This window comes from Aptenodytes forsteri, unplaced genomic scaffold, assembly GCF_000699145.1.
Source record: "Aptenodytes forsteri isolate BGI_AS27 unplaced genomic scaffold, ASM69914v1 Scaffold88, whole genome shotgun sequence".
Taxonomy (NCBI): Eukaryota; Metazoa; Chordata; class Aves; order Sphenisciformes; family Spheniscidae; genus Aptenodytes; species Aptenodytes forsteri.
In genome coordinates this window covers 3,096,837-3,118,338 of record NW_008795948.1, presented here as the reverse complement: position 1 = coordinate 3,118,338, position 21,502 = coordinate 3,096,837, and the positions used below count along the sequence as shown (strand labels likewise).

General features: G+C 36.1%; 2 protein-coding genes across 2 annotated transcripts in view; both read right to left on the bottom strand.

Moving 5' to 3' along the window:
* Positions 1-10,527, bottom strand: part of POLN (DNA polymerase nu) — a 103,984-nt gene extending 93,457 nt beyond the window's left edge. Inside the window, exons 1-5 of the mRNA XM_019473678.1 lie at positions 10,482-10,527; positions 10,279-10,422; positions 5,862-5,923; positions 2,103-2,591; positions 1,433-1,623 (exon numbers count right to left, since the gene is read on the bottom strand). Of these exons, the coding sequence (XP_019329223.1) occupies positions 1,433-1,623; positions 2,103-2,591; positions 5,862-5,923; positions 10,279-10,422; positions 10,482-10,527 (932 nt within the window). The remainder of the gene's footprint in view (positions 1-1,432; positions 1,624-2,102; positions 2,592-5,861; positions 5,924-10,278; positions 10,423-10,481) is intronic.
* Positions 10,528-11,949: 1,422 nt separating this feature from the next.
* HAUS3 (HAUS augmin like complex subunit 3) lies at positions 11,950-19,107 on the bottom strand. The gene is made up of 4 exons (XM_009285401.2): positions 18,112-19,107; positions 16,553-16,989; positions 14,654-14,882; positions 11,950-13,302 (listed from the first exon to the last, which is right to left on the bottom strand). The coding sequence occupies exons 1-4, from the start codon at positions 19,033-19,035 to the stop codon at positions 13,069-13,071; spliced, it is 1,824 nt and encodes a 607-aa protein (XP_009283676.1). The 5' UTR covers positions 19,036-19,107; the 3' UTR covers positions 11,950-13,068.
* Positions 19,108-21,502: the final 2,395 nt, after the last annotated feature.

Sequence of the window (21,502 nt, the reverse complement as noted above, 5' to 3'; positions counted from 1 at the left end):
AAGTTGTGCCAGGGGAGGTTTAGATTGGACACGAGGAAAAATTTCTTTACTGAAAGAGTGGTGAAACATTGGAACAGGCTGCCCAGGGAAGTGGTTGAGTCCCCATCCCTGGAGGTATTTAAAAGACATGTAGATGAGGCGCTTAGGGACATGGTTTAGTGGGCATGGTGGTGTTGCGTCGACGGTTGGACTCGATGATCTTAGAGGTCTTTTCCAACCTCTATGATTCTATGATCTTTGATGGTATGAAACCACAGCACCAAGTTTTTGGACATATTAGAAATTGTGTAGATCGTAAGGTATTATTGTATACAGTGTAGATCCACTATGAAACACCTGCACCATTCTTACAACAAATAATTACCTACAGGTTTCATCTAAATGCTAATACACTTATTCAATTTATTATTGAATTTTTACTGTTCATATGTAGATGCTTTATTGATATGTTATTCTCAATTCAGAACAACCTATATTCAAACTAACAAGTTATTAAACTAGTTGTCATGTAACTCCAATATTACAGCTGGAGAAGTACAGGTAAGTGAAGTGATTTGTTTCAAGTCACAGTGGAGCAGTGGCAGAGCTGCAACTAACAACCAAGTCCAATATCTTGAAAATGAATGCTTTGTAATTTAATAACCCAAATTCAGCAGTTTACAATAAAGCAGTTATTACTGAAAGTCAAATATTCTAAATCTAAATGAAGTTTTAACATGCAGCTGTTATATCTAAGAATCAGATTCAGTTCTCATTTCTCCCTTTATGGGATACTATTTCAAAGTTAATAGTAAGGAATAAAAACGGATTTGGGTTATACTAACTGGAAATTTAAAGCATAATCCAACTTTTTTTTAAATTTAGTCCAACTACTAAACAGATACATAAAGCATTTACTTTACAAAATTATCTTGTAATTTTGATGTAACATTATTACTAAATATTAAGAAAACTTCATTCGGGATCTCAAAAGCCATTAAAAAAGCCTATTGTGCTAAAAAATTAAAAATATTAGCAGAGCTCTAAAAGGATGTTTACCATAATAACGTACATCAAAAATGTACTAGATAAGAAATGCAGTTCAGGAAATGGAAGATAAAATTCAAGAAAGATAAACCTGGGTGAATCATGTTTTTTGGTGCCATATAGCTGTAAGCTGTTCATAAAGGATTTCTAGGCAAATGTAAACAGCTCCTACCAGAACCCCAACCTAGTTCTGCAGGGCTGCAGTTAGTGATATGCTGAGCCCAAAGGAATAGTCTATTCTTATTTGGTTTATATTAGCCCAGGCTTGACACAGAACTAATACAGCTAATATGAAATTCAATGAGCTTGACATGTAAGGAGATTAAGCCTGGGCCATGTAACCAACATCACTGTTGCGAAAAGCATATATAAAGCAAAACAGTATTTTTTTCCTTCATACTCTCACCAAGCAAATTTCTTGTCAGCCTGTTGTTCTTGTTCCCAAAGAGATGACCATTCAGTTTTTAAATAAATTAATTTATCATTTTCATTAAGAGCATTCCAAGTATAGTCAGTTGAAGAGTAACTGGGAGGGCAAGGGTGATCAGTCTGATTCTTCACTAACACAACAACTCCTTTTACTGATGAGGTTAAGACCTGTTAAGTATAATTACAATAGTGTTTCCTCTGACAGATTTTATGCAATCCTATAAAGAAAGTTTCCCAAATATTTTACAATATGAAACCTATTACATACACTAGAGTTATTGCATACACCATTGACACAGCAGAGGAGCATGCAAGTGTCTCAGCCTTGAAACAAAAGTCCGCAGTGACAGACATAGTAAAAAGCAGGAAAAAAAATCCAGTTCAAACAGTCTCACTTTAAGTATAGAAATGCCCGTTTAGCCCAAGCGGTTTCATTTTTAAGTTTTATTTGGTAACTAAAAATAAAATGTAGTCAGAAGTATTAAGGTTTACCTCATTTTACATTTATATTTTGGTAAGCAATAATATACAAAACTGGTCCAGATTCTAGGCTCCCAATGAACATGGTTTTGTGTTTATCACAGTCATATGCACAGTTCAAATGGTTCTACTAAACTGACTCTAAACAAAACACATCATTCACTAACCTGCTCTGAGTTGAGCTGTGAAGAACCATCTTGAAATATCATAGTAGTTACAAAAGCCACTGCCTGTTCTATAGTTGCAAGCAATTCTCTTTTTTCTTCACATCCCAAACTCCTGATATCACAAGGATAATTTTCAGAAGACTCTGTTTGTCCAGAAGTACAGCTGTATCTCCCTTCATGTGAAAAAGTGTAGGTCTTTACAGGTAATCTTCTTGTTTTCTCTGAACAACATGTAGGCACATCTTGCTTTCTTTTAAGGGGAGTAGCTACATTCTTTTCACCACCCTTCAGGTTTTTTGCTTCTACTGAAAGATTTCTTCCTCTATATCCCCATGTTGGCAAGCCTAAATCCTGGTAATAGCTCACTCTTTTGGTACCTTGACAGCAAAGCATTTCATCGGTATGTACTGTCCTGACTATCTGACCAGCAGTACTTTTTTCAGGGCTGGCAAATGTTTTTAACAAGGCAATTGTGGAATCATGAATCTCCTGGAAAAATTGGAAATATTTTAGTGAACCAATTATTCAACTTATTTGGAGCAATAAAAATAAACATACATGAGTTAGTTTAGGTAAGTTTTGAAGGAAGTGATATTCTACGAGAAAAATGTTGATACTAACAAAACAAAGAGTCAGTTTAGGGGAACTACATTACATAAAGCAAAATTCAAGTATTTATCAGTAAAGATTATTTTGTTGATTTGTATTGCTTACATCCAAAACCAACGCTGTTTTTTTTTAATCTTAGTCCAACACTAAAAATGGCAAATTAACAACTGTAAGATGCATCTAGTCCAGTAGCCTGTCTTCCATAGTGACTAGGTTATTAGTGACCAGGTTATTAGTGACCTTTGTCTGAAGAGAGAAGAGACCATTCATTTTCATCTTTAGCTTCAATATTCAGAGCTTTTTGCATGACAGCTTGGTTTATTAAAGAACTTTTGGCAAGGGACCATAATGACTATTTTGGAAATTCAAGTACACTAAGTCAACCAGATCTCCACCAATACAAGATTATAAGAAGTAACAAAAATACATATGAAAGTCGCACTGAAGAAGTATTATCAGGTGTATGAATAAGTATTATATTCTATTCCGTTTAATCCACTATGCCCAGAACAGCTTTCCTACTCCAGATAGTCCCTGGATCCCTTTACAGCAGCATGCTATTAAATAGCATTAAGCAAGAAGTTGCATGGTAATGTTATGATTCTACTCCTTCATCCTTGATTTCCTTCAGAAATTTCCTTGGTATGCTATTGGCCCTAGTATTTTCTTACTGTTTATTTTGCTAGTTGCTTCTACAATGTCTTCTGCTGAGAGAGATCCTCTGTCTTGATTTCATAAACAAGGACTCTGGAATGGCAACCAGCAACCTTTCCAAGATTCCCCAAGGTAAATGTGAATTTAACTATTTACAGATTATACAGAGTTGTATCTTCCCTCAATACTCCTCTTACGCCTTGATCACCAACAGGTCTTACAGGACCTGGTGAGTTTTGACTCCTGAGGCATTTGAAAAAATGATCGATTATTAGCAATGCATTTGCAAGCTGTTTCTCAAAGTTTATTTGGACTATACTATTGTATATTTACATTTAACTTACTCAAATGAAACAACTATAAAAGAATACAAATTCTGGTAAGTTCAGCTTTTTGCATGATGACATTTTTTAGTAGTCTCCTTCATACTGTCGCTTAGCCATACTTTTTTTTCCTGGACAGATTTTAGTATTCATTTTAAGTCTCCAATATTCTGTTTTGAATAAATCCCTATACTACCTACAAATGTTTTGGTTTTGGAGGGAAAATTCCATACATTTTTTTTTTTAAAAGTGCCTCCATTTTTATGTAATTTCCTTTTTTGAAATGAAGCATTCCTGTAGTGACTTATCTATCTTTTAATGCCTTGGAAAGATTATAGTCCCTGTCAGAGCATCTTTCAGCAGGAAGATTTTGAACCTGATCTCACACAGAATCAAATAAAAAACAATTTCTCTTGTGAGTTCTCTAACTGTTCCACAAAGCAGTTGTCTCTTAATTTTTAGTCTCAGCATCATGCATAAGCATAATATTCACCCACTCCATTGAAAAGTAACTGAAGCCTCATAATTACTGTATTTTCTGCTCTTGTAGCACAGCCAGTGTCCTTCAGTACCTCTGCTGTCACTACCATTCCAAAAACCAAGGCCTTCTCACTTCAAAAGAACCACAAGTTACTGCTGTGCAGGGCTCCCATCCATTCCCCAAGACAACAGTTTTCACTGATCAAAGGATATCGTCTATCTCTATTCAATCTGTATTGATTGAGCAAGCCAGAACGACAAAGCCAATAATTTTTTTTTTCTGCTTTTGTAATATTCCTCAACCTAGTTCCTGTATTCCCAAACCTCAGAACTACGGAGTCAAAAGATGAAAAAGGCTTAGGCTGCTTGAGATCGTAATTCACAGGATCAACTCTACAGCAAAAGTACAATTAACAGGTTCTAAGTAAATAGAAAAAGGGAGCCAATTAAGCTTTTGCTACTGCCAAAATGAATAGTGGTTGTTCTGAACGAAGACAAATTAATTGGACTTTGGCAATGCTAATCAAAAAGTGGACACTAAAAAGTTACCATAAGTGGAAAAATAATCTCACAGAAGGACCAAACATTTAAGAGCCGTAGAAAGACAACTAGTTCACTCAAGTGTATTCTCCAGTCAAACTGCAAATAGTTTTATTGTTTAACACAGTAGAATTTGAATTAGGACACTCAAGTACTTATAGAATCAGGAATAAGCAATTCTCTTTTAAAGGTTCAAAAATAAGAACAAAGCAATTTAATTATCAAGTCAGAATAATACAGCTGGAACTACAATTAACCACAGAGAGAAGCAGCAGCTTCCAGGAAGAACTGATCTTCTACTAGAAATAATGACATGGCTGGAAGTAGAGAAAACAACTCCCAGGATGTAGTTTCAAAATTTATGTGGCTGTAGGAAAATTTCACTAGATGCAGTGAGTCAAAATTAGCACCTTATCACCACAAAAAGGGGTTCTACTACTATCCATGTGTACCCACAGCTGCACGTTTATCTATGAGCCAGTTTAATTTGTAGGAAACTATCCCACCCTACAAAAGAAACCAGTTTTCTGCATCTTGAGCAACCTGAATGGACTTGCTGAAGTGTGCAACATGCACCAGAGTCAGAGTATGGAAGGCTGTGAAATTTGCAGCTGGGACAGGAGTACACTTGCAGTATCTGCAACTCATCGATTCACTGAATGGATCTTACAATCACAGCCTGAATTGGGGCTGCTGCAGTTATCCATTCCCATTCCTGTACTGGCACTCACTCGCATGCACATTAAACCAAATTCAGAGAGATGATTAAACCAAAAATTAAACTTCCTAATACAAAGTAATTTTTCATACGAATCAGCTCACTTTATGATTATGTGCTAGTGATTGTTCAGTGACAGAGGTTTGAGAACATTTTTAAACCCTGGTAACTATCTAATCATGGCAACCTTACTTATTTCTGATCAATCTGTCACAAAAGACTCACTTCCTATAAAAAGGATAACAGAAGCAGGGCCAAGACTCTCATAGGTAAATAGATGCCAAGTGCAAAATAAGACAGAGGGAAGTTATCTGAACTATGAGTGTATGCAATATATTGTGATAAAGCTTGTTATGAAAGAGCCGGTCTATAACAACTTCAAACCTGCTATAAAAAGACTGCTTTTAGTGGTCTTCAATCTTACAATATGCTTGCCTTTTCATTTTTCAGATGTGCATCCTTATCACCTAGTTTATTTTCCTTTGTCTTCTCTATACCTTTAAAAAAAGAATGGGAAACATTTTACAATACAAATGAATCTGAGAGTAGTGCATATAACTTAGGTTACATACAGTGTTACATTACTGACACTTTTACCAAACCTAAAATAATTGCAATAAAATTTTCCATGACAACAATTTTCTTCAAATAAATACCATTCATGTTTAACAGGCTCCTGCAGGTTCCTAAATATGCATATGCAAAAGCGTGCTCTGTCCCCATTAAGAAAAAAAATAATTCAAATTTGCTACAAAGCAGACAAACATTTTCCACGGTATTCAGAAGAGGCATTACTATACCACCATAAATATGCATATGTCCTTCTGTCAAGAAAACACATTCCATCTTGGTCAAAGTAAAGCTGGGGGTATGGGCAAGAAGAAGAAGAAAAAAACAAAACAAACTCTACACACTTCACACAGTTTAACTGTTTTCTTGGAATTAGGCAGTATTATTCCACAATAATTTTCTTCAGTAAAACACTATTTGCATATACATCTTTAGCATATCATGCCCTACAGAGAACTGACCATGCTTCATCTGGAGAGGATAATTTTTTCACATTGTTCATCCTCGCGATAGAACAGGTATTATAAGACCAGACAAGAACAGACAGCAAGGAGAATTCAGACCTATCAAACTGACAGAAAGGTAAGGTAATAACTAGCACCACAAGAAGCAGGATGGCTATCAGCGCTGGGTCTAAGGTAAGCCCTGTGCCACAGCACAGCTGTTAGCCCGGGCCCACCGCTGAACTACCAGCGATGTTTAGCCTACAGCTCTGAAAGCAGACAGACGGTGTAGTTTAAGGAGGGCTTTGTAAATGCACCTCAGGACTCTGTATCACGCTAAATGAAACAGTTACGACATGCCTTCTCTTTTCTGCCCTCAACACTGCCCGGTAGCCCCAAGAAGAGAGGAGAAGCAAGTGAAGACTGGAATAAAAGAACAAGAGGCAACAGGCTAGCAGTAGTTACAAACTCAGTAGGTACAGGAAGAGGAACAGGGAAAAAGATAACACTGAAGTGCGGGTCTCTGCAGAGTTTGCAATTAGTTAGGATTCCATTATCTCTAGATAACTTTACAGCCCAGCCAAAAAACACCTCATGGGCAAAATATGTATTTTGTCCCCTTCAACTCCTGGTCCATACCAAGTGCAACACTCCACTGCTGTTTTCAGCTATGAAATTTGCATTACCAGCAGCAAGACACTTTCTGAATCTAATATGCTGATGACCAATTTCAAACAAAGCATAAGAGATCTATTTCTATCTACTGAAACTGTTTTTAAAAAATTTTGTCCTGGTGTTGTGGTTTATCCCAGCAGGCAGCTAAACACCACACAGCTGTTCGCTCACTTCCCCCCCACCAATGGGATGGGAGAGAGAATCGGGGGAAAAAAAGTAAAATCCATGGGTTGAGATAAAGACAGTTTAATAGGACAGAAAAGGAAGGCAAAATAAATAATAATAAATAAATAATAATAATAATAATAAAATATACAAAATAAGCGATGCATAATGCAGTTGCTCACCACCCGCCAACTGATGCCCAGCGAGCTCCCGAGCCAACTCCCCCCAGTTTATATACTGAGCATGTCATCATATGGTATGGAATATCCCCTTGGCCAGTTTGGGTCAGCTCTCCTGGCTGTGCCCCCTCCCAGCTTCTCACTGGCAGGGCATGAGAAGCTGAGAAGTCCTTGACTAGTGTAAGCACTTCTTAACAACAACTAAAACATCAGTGGGTTATCTCATTATTCAAGTACTAAATCCAAAACACAGCACTGTACCAGCTACTAGGAAGAAAATTATCACAGCCGAAACCAGGACACTAGGCAAACCAGGACCCTGTACTTAAAATACTAAAAAAAGCATTTTCAAAGACTAACTAGCTTAGTCTCCAGAAGAAACTAAGCTTATTACTTCATAGTATTACATGCAGTTTCATGTTGGTGTATATGTATAATCAGTTATTTATCTCCAGCTCAAGCTTCTAACCTGAGCTGTCAGAATAGCAAATACGGCATAGCTGTATTTGTAGCCTCAGACATTTTAGGTTTGGTTTTCTTGACACTTCCTACAACAATAAAATTATAATTTAAGAATGATAGTAACTGAGTTTACATTCAGTGTTTTTAATTGTTTCACAGCTAGATACTTTTTCTTGAGAAATTCACCCTGGAGAGAAGATGATGAGGATTACATTTCTCTCCTTCAGCACACAGTATTCAGAACGACAAGTATCTGAAGAGCTATGCAGCCTCAAATTTCTGGTTTATGAAAAAGTATCACCAGATGGCAGTAGAAACCCATCCTTGCCTTCAAACTCCTTAAGGCTAGATGGAACCATTACAAGCTCTACTGCCAAAATAACCACAGAATTTCACCCGCTAGTTCAACATCGCAGGTATTTGTCCTATTTGAACCAAATACTTACCTTCTAAAGACAAACAGTTTTTCCAGTAAGTAGAATTTAATCTTTAAAGATCTATCTATAAAATACAGTTCGATACAGTTTGAAACAGACCAACTAACATGACAGGTTTTGGTTTTTTTAAGGGAGGCAAACTTTTTCTTCTCTGCAGATCCACGCTGATCCACTAAAGCTATATGTACAGGCAATTTCCTAAAAGCAATTCAAATAAATTTGTTCTTAAGCCTGTACACTAGAAACAATTGAGTAATTACTACATGGAAAACAAGAGCAAGAAAAACTAGTCATGTGACCTGCTACCACTAAATGCTTATACTGTTCTTTCCCTCCCCAGTGAATAAGGATTTAGCAGCACTACAAAGACGACAGCAAGCTCATTTGGCTAAAGATACCAGACACCTTCATAGTGTTTTTTAAAAAAGAGAATCTGTAATTTTACAGCTTGACAGAGAGTGAATGGATCAAGAGCAGACAATATAACACAATACAGATATCGCACAGTACAGAGTTCCCAAGTCCAAGACAGAAACATTACACAGGAAAATTAAGGAAGGGAAAACGACAAGGTAGCAAGAGAAGTAGAACAGCAATTAAACTGAGTCTGAAGAGAGATCCATTTTCTTTAAAATAAGCTGGGTTTTGGTCCAAATGTCCTTTTTTAAAATGAACCCATCCCATATTTCTTCAAATGTGTATCACTGATTTACCAGACGCCTTCATAGTGTGTTTTAAAAAAAGAGAATCTGTAATTTTACAGCTTGACAGAGAGTGAATGGATCAAGAGCAGACAATATAACACAATACAGATATCGCACAGTACAGAGTTCCCAAGTCCAAGACAGAAACATTACACAGGAAAATTAAGGAAGGGAAAACGACAAGGTAGCAAGAGAAGTAGAACAGCAATTAAACTGAGTCTGAACAGAGATCCATTTTCTTTAAAATAAGCTGGGTTTTGGTCCAAATGTCCTTTTTTAAAATGAACCCATCCCATATTTCTTCAAATGTGTATCACTGATTTACACAGCAATGAACTGCTACCCTTTTCACTGCTACACCAGGCTCCACTGATCCAATACTTTGCTACTGAAAGAAGAGCCTGAACTGTTATTTATGTAAAACTGAGGCTGCAGTGAACACCATGTATACAAGAACAAATACTAGATTTAAATCTCATCGACCAGATAATGTTCTAGGACCTAGTTCTCAGGAGAAAATGGGCAACTGAAAATGAGCAAAATTCATAACTTTCTATCTACTTCTTTCCAGAGCTACAAGACTGGCAGACTATGAAATACAGAGAATTGAGAATAAAAATTCCATCTTGCAAAACCTCCCTAGTATCCACAACATTCTGAGTAAGATTTGCTCAACAAAGATCTGCTGAGGCACTTTTAACATTAACTCATTTGCTCTACCACTGGGACCTTTCTTCACTCTTCCTCCTAGAATTTCACAAGGAGTGAGTTGCTAATGAACATGTGTTTAAAGGACAGACACAAGTCTGGAGAGCTCACAGGCCTTCTGGTAAGTTCCCAGTACCTCTAGTGAGCTTTAAATATCTAGTCCAGAGTCAAGTTAACATATACATTTAATTTGCAGTATTAGTTAATTAACAGTTTGAAATTCTCATCTACTTTTATACCACATAGCAGGAACAGGAAGAAAAAAAATAATGAAATTGAGGGTACTGGTAATATCGTAGTTCCTTACACTCACAGAGCGTTATTTAAACAGAAAAGTCCCAGCAAATGTCACAGTTACAGCTTAATATTTTTTTCTAAACCTGGAAACCTAAATTCTCACTTTTTTTTATTTTTAAATAGGGACTAGAGGTTTGATATTGTTTTGTTTGTTTGGGTTTCAGTTTTTCAACTGAAAATAGAAACACTTAAACAGGCTAAGATTTACTCACTCTGGTTATTTTTTCTGCTAGTCTGAACTTCTACAGGAATAGACTGCAAAGCTGTCATAATCTTCCGAGCAGTAGCAGATAAAGGCACTTTAGAAGTCTCACATCCTATGTATGATGTGTACCGTTCCATTTTTAAGATTAAACCTAAACACAGAACATACACAAATTATGCATATCAGGGCCACAGAGCAATCTGCACTTACATTCTGTTGAAATTAAAGACAAAATATAGTGAACATGTTCAGCCATTCATTCTCCTCGACAGAAAATTACATTTCTTCCCTGACATGCCTATCAGTTTCTAAGTATTGTAAATAAAAATTAGCAAATTGCAGTAATTTACAAAAACCACTAAGTGAAACTTTGAAATAGTGTTCTAATACAACGATAAAAAATTAAGCAGTCCTATTAAGTAAAGCTAACTTCTAATAAAAAAATCTGACAAATAAACCAAGAATTATCATTTATGTCTGAAATACTTCCCCCTTCCTCAACATCTTTAAACTAGTCTATATCTAGCATATGCATACATTTACTGTTATTGGTGCTCAGATTTTATCAAGAAAAAAACCTTTCAAGTAACTGCCAAAATAGAGCTAACACAAAGAAACAAGTATTACTATCATGATATACAAACATTAGTAATGTGTTATTTGAGAAAATACTTATCATAGAAAGACCTCTATTCCTTAAACTTTGTATAATTGATGTACCCAAGCACTATTAAATATTAACAACGTTAAAGAGTTACTATAGCTTATCTGTCAATTTAAGAAACAGGTTAGCAACACCTGAAGTCTCTACAAGCTTTGACTGCAGCTATTGCTGTTCTAAATTTTATCCTTTTTTGAAAAGCAGTTTCTTTTCCAGTTGACCTGTAGCCATATTCTATAATACATACAAAATACCTGGACAGTCCCTAGGTACAACACATATGGGAGAATTAGAAACAAGGGTGTCTGTACTGATGACTTCATTGACTTTATATAGTTAGACCAGAACAATGCATAAAACTTACCACAAGATAAATACCCAACATTTTCAAAACATTTAAAGGATTCAAGCTGTACAAGTCAATTGCTCTACCAAAAACTGCTGTTAAGTAAATTATTCCTATACAAGTTAATAACTGGAGTCCTGTTACTCTGGTCTTCTCCCACTAAATCTAGTGCATGAGTAGACTTCCAAGTCAGTTTAAGCATCAAGTAAACAGTATTTCCTCTGCTTACATGGAAATATTTTTCTTAGCTGAAGGCCATAGGCAGATTGCAAATTTGAATACTTACAAGTACAAACATTTGTATCCAGATTCAAAGAGGAACATCCATCAGGCTGCATTAGTATTGGCTATATCTATCTAGCTCAAATTTTATAGTAAGCATGCAAAAGGGAGAGAGGCAGAATGGCTTTCTTTTCCATGACATTCCAGGAGTCAGAAGCATAATCTTTCTTTCCCCATGCACAACTCCTCCTAGCTTTTATAATTAAGAGCAATGCTTCTTTCCTACACAGGGTAAAAACGCTCCCTGACTTCTCAGGGTGGGAAGCAGCAGTCTTAAAGCCTCAGGGGCATATCAAAATGGGAACCTAGCAGACTAAATATAAATGAGACACTATGCACAAGAACACACCTAAAACCAACACACAGATGAAGTATTGACAACACTGAACTGAATTTAAAGTGTTTGGCATTTAATAAACACAAGGTATAGAGTTAAGCAGCATGAAATCCAGATATAGAGACATCCAACCAGTAAGTTAAAAAAAAAATTAAACATCTAAAAATAAGTTATACTCACATAAAAGTTAAAAGTCTGCCGTCAAAATAATTTTAAGACTACTGTTACTGAAGTTAAAGCTAATTTACTAACCATCAATATGTACAACTCTTGAAATCAAGCACAGCTGATCCCATCAAAATATAGAAGACTGGAAGCCTATTTAGTTCCATTGGTATATTAGGAAGCTATATAAAAATTTGATAAACAGTCTAACAATGCACATGAAAGCAGAAGTATGAAAGCATCAGGACCCTGAATTGAAATGCCTATCATAAATCATAGAGCAAACTCAGAAGTCCAAAAGGTAAATTTAAAATTCTTTTTCTTTGAGGAGCCCAGTATGAGTATGGACTGGTTTCAATGGAGAAGATAGGCCATAAGTTAAATTAAGAGATATCGGAATCGTCTTAAAACAGATGGTCTTGGTACTTGAAACAGATTCTGGTACATATTCCAACACATTTCTAACAAAACCAAATCTTCTTAGGAGAGCTGTAAGGGAAATAATCACGGAACATCTGCCTTGGAGAACTCTCTTCTACAGAATGAGCACATTACATTCATGTTCCAAAATCTGGAATGCATTCTCCGCATTTATTTTTCAGTTCACATATCAAAGGTTCTTAGCATGCGAGAAAACTTATCTCAAGGGTATGAAATGTTCCTTTTTGTACTATGCTGTGTGCAGTGGAAATCAACATACAGGCTAGCAGAAGAGCAGCCCGAATGTAATTCGTTCAAATAACCAATGTATTACTTCATATCGAAGAACTTTGACAAAACTGAGATTTGAACTCAGTGGGCAGATGCCAAAAGCCATAAAGCAGCATACAATCCAAACTTCTTAACTGTGGCAGCCAAACATACATTGCAATGATAGATAAATGTTAGCCTTGATAAGCTAATACTTATCATTCCATAAACTTGTAGACAGTTTACATTAACATGTTTTCGTTTCTTAAGAATACATTGAAGTTTAATCGTTAAGAACTTCACTGGTGGTGAAACTCTAATCTTCCAGACCACTGGCTTTAGCCTCAGCCTGCTGCTCAAGCTTCTCCACCATCTCTTTCAAGTGGTCTTCGTCTTTGAAAAAATACACATACAAGTTTCTTTCCATCTGATGCAGCTTATTGGACTCTAAAAAGTTTCTCTTTGACTTCACATCAGCAATCAGATCCATAAGGAGTTGATTTAGTTTATTTAAATCAACTTCCAGTTGATGAAACTGCTCAGTAAGTTCCTAACAACAAATACAAGACAAAAATTATTACTTTTATATTGTTAATACACTAGCTGAACTAGAAATATAGAAGTTTCTTGCTTTTGGAAGCCACTTTCATTTGTAAGTGAAAAGTCATCACAAGAAATAGAAACACAGGTGATAAGGGATTCCATTCAATTTACGTAACTTTTGAGCTCCATGTAATGGTACTCACATCAGGTTATGAAAATGTAATTTCATTTACTTGTTTACTAAACCAGATGAGTTAAGATGATAAGAATCTGGCCCTCAACTAGACAGATGGTTGAATGACATTTTCAGTCAATTACAAGCCTTCATAGTTAGTCAATTCTTAAAAAGGAACACCAAAAAAAACACCACAAGAAAAAAGCCAATTCAATTTTAAAATAATAAAATCATTAATTACCAGCTACAATTTTCTCAACTGTCATTCTTATGGTAGTTCAGTGTAAGTAGGCTAGTCATCTACTTGCACATTATTTCCTTATTAAAGGAATTACTTTTCTTGAGAAACAGTAGCAACAGAAAGATGTCACTGTTTTAAGAGGTAACTTGAGTCAATAGAAAGGTATTTGATTGATTTAATAACATATAATCCCTAAATACATAGCATTCCAATTACAAAGTTTCATTTTTTAAATAAAAACTGTTCTATATGTTGCAAATTCACTTGACAGATGGAAGTGTTAAATATATTTTTATGTATTTAACCAAGGAAGTATTATGTAACAGAAGACTTCCCTCAATCCACTTTTGAGATATCTACAATTATCTAAAAACCATACCAAGTTGCATTTAACAACCCTTATTCCCGTTTAAAAGAGGTTCTAAACCCAACACCTGGGAGCTCTGTAGCAGGATTGTCCTACTACAACTGTCCTTCAAAATTCTAATATTCTTATTTTGTCCAAATGACCCACCCACGGCCAGGCTTTTTAAGGGGCCAAACCGTACTATTCAGGTGTTACAGGTAACAGGGGGAAAAAAAAGCCCGTCTGAAACAAAGAGAAATTTAAATGAATTTTCCAGTGACACCATATTCAGACAACTTATTTCCCACACCATAAGCTTACTAGCAATACAGGACTATATATGCCTTTGAAAGGAATTAAAAGTTGGATGCAACGATTTGCTCACAAAACAAAAATTATTACCTGCCAACATTTACAAAATCCAACATTTGCCAAAACCAATGTAAATACTGGGCCCATCATCATTATGCTAATAAATTTGTTGGTGACATGTGGGAGCCAGTTTGTGTGTCTACAGCCTTCATACTACATTTTTCTCAGTAAAAGAACATGACACACGTTAATGTAATAATTTTAATAACTAGATAAGGGCTTACCCGACTACTGAGTTGTATCTGATTTCCTCCATGATACAGAGCATCATGAAGGGTATCTACATCACTTTTTAGCTTGGACAAAAGGAGAGACTGTTCTTGAGAAGACGCTGCTAGCTGATCTTGTACTGTAACACAGTCCTGCTTTAACTTCTGAGCCATCTGCTCCAGGCTTTTGTATGTTTTAAACAATTGTTGTTTTTTGTTTTCTCCTTCCAGAAGCTGATACAGCCTGTAACAAATGAAGTTAGACACACAAGCATTTTTAAGTTTCCTAAGCACTCCTGTCATTATTAGTCAAGAGAAGATGTTCATGTTGAGAAGCCAGAGGACTAGTAAAGGACAGTACTGCTCAGGGTACTCTTACTACACTGCTGTATCTCCCACTGATTTAATGATTCTATCTATATATAGCTAGTACACAATTAATAGGACTCCAAAATGTTTCAATATTAAATTAACAGCAATGAAATACCAAAGTAACAGTTAAGTACATAATGAATGCAAACAGAAGTTGACAATGTGCTTTTGCCAACTATTTCCCAGCGCTTCAAGGACAGCAAAGTAAGATCCAATTTTTTTAAGTGCTGAAAAACAGCAGACTTCAATGGCCAATGAGAAATAACAGAAATCTTTATGACATTTTCAAGCTTACTGGAGTATTTTCCATTTTCTATCTATGAAGAGACTGCTAAGAAATTCTCCCATTAGTTATGAGACATGCAAAAGACAGCAATACCTGCTGTACCAAACTGTACCCTTACACTGCATCAGGGAGAGTCTAATATGATTACAGGTAACTTTGCTCAGTTGCTACAACCACCTCTGCATATTAAAATGTTCAGAAGTTGAGCCCCAATATAGAATCAGAGTGGCTTTAATAAAAGCAGGAGCTACATTTCAAAAGCAACTGAGTTTCTTTCAAATGTCTTCTGCTTACAAACCCTAAAGGGTTTGTAACTTTTTCAACTTCCCTTCACAATCATGAATACTAACACATGCCTTTTTTTTTTTTTTAAAAAGTGAAAAAGTAGCCAGACAACATTCTGATTCAGTGATCTGGAGACTTAATAATAAACCTGAACAAAAAAGTTACAAGTTGCCAATGCAAACGCACAATGGGACCAAAATTAATGCTGCCTAATTCTTGCAGTTACCCAACATATACTCAATAATCAACTATTAAAAAACACTTAAAACACCATCTTAAAGGAGGAGGAAAAGTCTGTGCTAATGCATACCTGTAATTATACAATACACCTCATCAAAAGGTTTAGAGTCTTGAACTGACAGCAACACAGCACACAAGCCTACTGTATCGCCTGAGCTACAAGGAGACTTAATTACTTAGATGGTGAAGAAACAGACTCCTACATGGGTGACAGGACACTGAAGCCAGATGGCAAATCAAGCAGTAAAAATGAGCTAAACATATTTCATATATTCAAGGAGTCGTTCCTCTCCTCTACCACATGGGGGTTTTTGCAGGCTAAGCTGATGAGGCCATGCATATGATCTGCGAAATCATTGTTATTAACAGTTCTCTACATTGATACTTCTAGAACAACTTTCAAGAGGTCCTAGATCAGGGCAACATATAAGACAGGTTTGGCTTTAAACATTCATTATATTCTGGATATTGCTTGGGAATGCTTCAGCAATATTAGCAAGACTCATAACTGAACAGTTTTTCCTTAGGCAAACCTGAAAAGAATTTCAAAGAATAAGCAAGAGGCAAATCTCGTATCTTTAAGGCTTCAGTTCTGGAGAATTCAGAATACTAACTAGCTATAGCAAGTAACTAAGAACTTAGCAATAGAAAAGGCTCAGCTTGCATAAGCCTTTATCTCCCCCATATTATTTCAAAGTAAGTCAAAGTTCAATAGTGACTACAACGCTTACCTGCAAGAGAAACCGTCCTTTGAACTAATAGTGTTTCTTGGCTTTGCGTGTTGAGTTTGCTCAGTTATGACCTGTAGTCTCTGTTGCAACTCATTACTGCTCTGTTTCATAGATTCTACCAAATTCTCAAGTTGACAGCGGATCTCCTTATGTTTCTTCAACTCCATTTCATAGGCTAGCTCAATAAGTTCAAATGATGCTTTCTGTCTTACCAAATGCCTGCATATTTCATCTTGTCTTGAAGCATAATAGTCCTGCTGAGCAATCTGATGATCCAAGTATCCTTTCACCACTGGCGCGCTCAGAAGTCGTGCATTCTCTTTCAAAAGGGGAAGCAGCTCTTCATTGTTTATCTGAGTTATTTCTTGTTTAATTGTTGAAATTTCAACATTTAAGCTAGATATTTTGGCATCAAGGTTTTCTTGTTTTCCAATATCCTGCATAAAGCAAAATATTTGTCAATTTCTTCATGGTTCCCTCCAAGCCACTTCCCTAACACATTTCTTCAGTTCACATAAGATTCATGTACTTAAATTACATTAAAATCATTGCCCCTTTTGTATCTACAAAATTAAATGAAAACTCCACAAGCAGTTTTACAGAACTTTACAACATAAGGTAAATACAGATTTAAAAAGTAGATATCAAATAAATGTATTTCAATAAATAGTAATTTCATTCTATCACAGGGCCAGGAAACAGTTTATTGTGGAAAAAATGGAAGAGCTGTATTTTACTTAGCACCCAGATTTCAAGCATGTCTAACTGAAATCCCACACGCAAACATGATTTTTTTTATATTCAGTCAGATGACTATCAACACTGCTATCAGAATCAATCTTTTTCAAATGACTCTAATCAATCAAGCCCTATATGCTAGTCATCCATAAATGAAAATATACAAACTGACATGATGCCTCAAGTTAGTCCATGACTGGCATAAGCTAATATTTTTCCCTTCTGTTATGATTTCTTCACATTCTTAAATTCCAGTAGTCATATCTGCCCGTCACTCACTTGTTGAGAGATTTCTGGGGCTTCAACTATCAGATTCATTTATTTGGTATTTAAAACACATCACCATAATGTCACCATATTACAAATACTTGAGTTTCAAAAGTTAGTGAACTAAAACTTTTCAAGTTTATGCTATAGAATATAAACAGGAATAAATTTATCATATTAGCTCCTCAATAAGACAAAATTTCAACCAAAGTTAAGTTTTTCTTGTACAAACAACTGAGAGCCAGTTATAATTTGAGATTTCAAAGTTAAACTAAACTGGAAAGGTACTACTAAATTCCGGGGTTTTTTAAGGTAGTAATTCTGCAAAGTAGAATTAAAGGTACTCTGCCATACTGAAGAATTTCTGACTACAGAAACTGGAGCTATTTCACAAAAGCAGTTTTGTGAGCAAGACTAAAACTTCATAAAAGTGCAATTTCTCTATGTAAAAATAGTTGAAATAACAGTAGCTCAGCAATTCCTTTTACTAGATCCAGTTGAACACGCATGCCTGTTTAAAACTCCACTACCTTCTATCACCTTTTGCGGCTTACCTTGTCCTTTAAGGACTGTAGCATGCTCTCCGCGCATTTTATAGCTGAATTCATGCTCTCCTCTTTAGCTTGCATTTGAATTAGCTGATGTTGAGCACAAATATATGCTGTCTGGAGCCTGGTCATCTCTTGACTCTCTTCACAAACTTCATTAGTCTCACCACAAGTGACTTGTTTGCTTATATCCACAAGCTGAAAGCTGTCTTCATGTGACTTTTCAACCCATTCAGACATACCCTGATAAAAATGGGTTTTTACGTATGAGGTAAGTGCTGCAGTGCTTTGTTCTTCCTGAGACAAATACTTGTCCAAAGAAAGTTGGGAAAAAAACACGGGATGTGGACCTGACCCTTGGTCTGAATCTGAAGCAGTGAAGAAAGAGGCCAGTTTCTTAGCTGCATCCACAAGAGACAGAAGTTCATTATTAAGCTTATTGTTTGCTGCAGTAAACACTTCCAGTCCTTCTTTCAAATCTTTACGTGCTTCTTCCTCTTTGCTATTTAATGTTTGTAACACATGGCTGTTTGCAGAAACCATCATTTGAAGCTTATTATGCCGATGAATTTGAAGTTGTTTTAACTTCTGAAGATTTTGAAGCTCATCCTCTAATTTCTTCAGTTCCTCCTCTTCTTCCTCCTCCTCTTGGCTACTGTTGTTTGAATCCATGGGCTTCAACGTTTTAAGGACTTCATCCAGTGCATCTCCTTCCAAAATGGGCTTACCAGACTCAAGAAGACTATCAAAATCTTGCAGTTCTTTTTCAGATACCACATGCTGCTCATTTACATTTCCACAAAACCACTCCAGAAACAATTTGTCTTCTGAAGACTCAAACAGCCAGTCAAAGTCTTCTCCATTAAGCTCATCAGCTTTTGGATATCCAATTTTCTTAAGAGTTTCCACAAAATCATTTCCACAGCTCATGATTACAATATTTTTTGTAAGCAGAAAAGATCCAAATACATGAAAAAATCTGGGGTATTATTCCAGTTGTAATTTTTTTGTCATTTTAAATGAACATTCAGTATTTTAATAAAAAGAGTCTGCACAGGAAAAAGGAAGTGTCAGATCACACCAGAAAACTGAACGCTATTCTAGATTAGAGTGGCTATTCAAAGACTAGAAACCAATTTTTATTTCAGTGTCTTAATACTCTCCGCGCATTTTATAGCTGAATTCATGCTCTCCTCTTTAGCTTGCATTTGAATTAGCTGATGTTGAGCACAAATATATGCTGTCTGGAGCCTGGTCATCTCTTGACTCTCTTCACAAACTTCATTAGTCTCACCACAAGTGACTTGTTTGCTTATATCCACAAGCTGAAAGCTGTCTTCATGTGACTTTTCAACCCATTCAGACATACCCTGATAAAAATGGGTTTTTACGTATGAGGTAAGTGCTGCAGTGCTTTGTTCTTCCTGAGACAAATACTTGTCCAAAGAAAGTTGGGAAAAAAACACGGGATGTGGACCTGACCCTTGGTCTGAATCTGAAGCAGTGAAGAAAGAGGCCAGTTTCTTAGCTGCATCCACAAGAGACAGAAGTTCATTATTAAGCTTATTGTTTGCTGCAGTAAACACTTCCAGTCCTTCTTTCAAATCTTTACGTGCTTCTTCCTCTTTGCTATTTAATGTTTGTAACACATGGCTGTTTGCAGAAACCATCATTTGAAGCTTATTATGCCGATGAATTTGAAGTTGTTTTAACTTCTGAAGATTTTGAAGCTCATCCTCTAATTTCTTCAGTTCCTCCTCTTCTTCCTCCTCCTCTTGGCTACTGTTGTTTGAATCCATGGGCTTCAACGTTTTAAGGACTTCATCCAGTGCATCTCCTTCCAAAATGGGCTTACCAGACTCAAGAAGACTATCAAAATCTTGCAGTTCTTTTTCAGATACCACATGCTGCTCATTTACATTTCCACAAAACCACTCCAGAAACAATTTGTCTTCTGAAGACTCAAACAGCCAGTCAAAGTCTTCTCCATTAAGCTCATCAGCTTTTGGATATCCAATTTTCTTAAGAGTTTCCACAAAATCATTTCCACAGCTCATGATTACAATATTTTTTGTAAGCAGAAAAGATCCAAATACATGAAAAAATCTGGGGTATTATTCCAGTTGTAATTTTTTTGTCATTTTAAATGAACATTCAGTATTTTAATAAAAAGAGTCTGCACAGGAAAAAGGAAGTGTCAGATCACACCAGAAAACTGAACGCTATTCTAGATTAGAGTGGCTATTCAATGACTAGAAACCAATTTTTATTTCAGGGATGTCTTAATACATTTTGTTCATCAAATCAGGACACATTTTTACATCAATTAAATCCCTTATCTTTGCAAACGCTTATGGTTTTCCTTAATTCACATAAATTTACTACTAAAATAGAATACTACCATTAGTTTAAAAGCAACAGGTGTAAACATTGAGTAATTCATTGGCCTGCAAAAGTGATTTACTTATATAGTTTTCCACACATTAAATAATAAAAAACAACCCACAATCATTTTAACTCTTCCAAAATGAGAGCTTTCAGCTTGTTCTAAAAACAAAACTACAGTGATGTTACACTGCACTTCAAGATCTTGCTTATAAAGATTTTTTTTTTACTTCAGCAGCAAGCAGAATCTTGTCTTCTAAACCTCCATTTTAAAGTTTCCCCTGAAAATGGAACAAGAAATCCTTTAATATAAAAATATCTCAACATAATAACGCAGGGTTTTGATCAATTTTAAAGAAATAACATTAAGATCAGTGTAAATTCTCTTGTGAAAATAGTCACAACTTAAAAGTTACTAGAAAAAGGCGTTTGCTGTTTTGCCGTTTCCCAGCAAACAAATCATCAGCTTTGGGATCCTAAAGTGAGTGCAACAGACAGCAAAGAATAGGATAAATTATCAAGAAAGTCAGGAGGCCTTGTCTGCAATACTCTGGTAACATCCAGGGTTTTTTTTAGTTTGGTATTACTTAATACTTTGTTTCTAGAACATACATTCCACCAGAAAGCCTCACTTTGCCAGCCGGCCCGGAGGGCACGAGTGCTGAACAAGTAAATGCATCCTTCTGAAATTCTGTGTGTATTTAATTTATCTTAGAGTTACAGATTATATAAGAAATAGAATTTGTTATGCAAGCTTCATGTCGCAGGGCGGCCTCCCAACTGCCCTCTGCCTTCCACGCTAAAAAAGGGCTGTGGTCAAAATAAATAAAAAGGAGCGCATATAGCTTTATGTATGTGTATGGAGATCATTAAGGCACGCTGACACTGCCGCTTAAGCCGCCATCAAACACCAAAACCAACATCTTAGGACCCCCGGGGAAGCTCCACACGATCCCCGTCCCCAGCACGGGGACGCCCGACCGCCACAGCCAGCTCAGCCCGCATGAGCGGG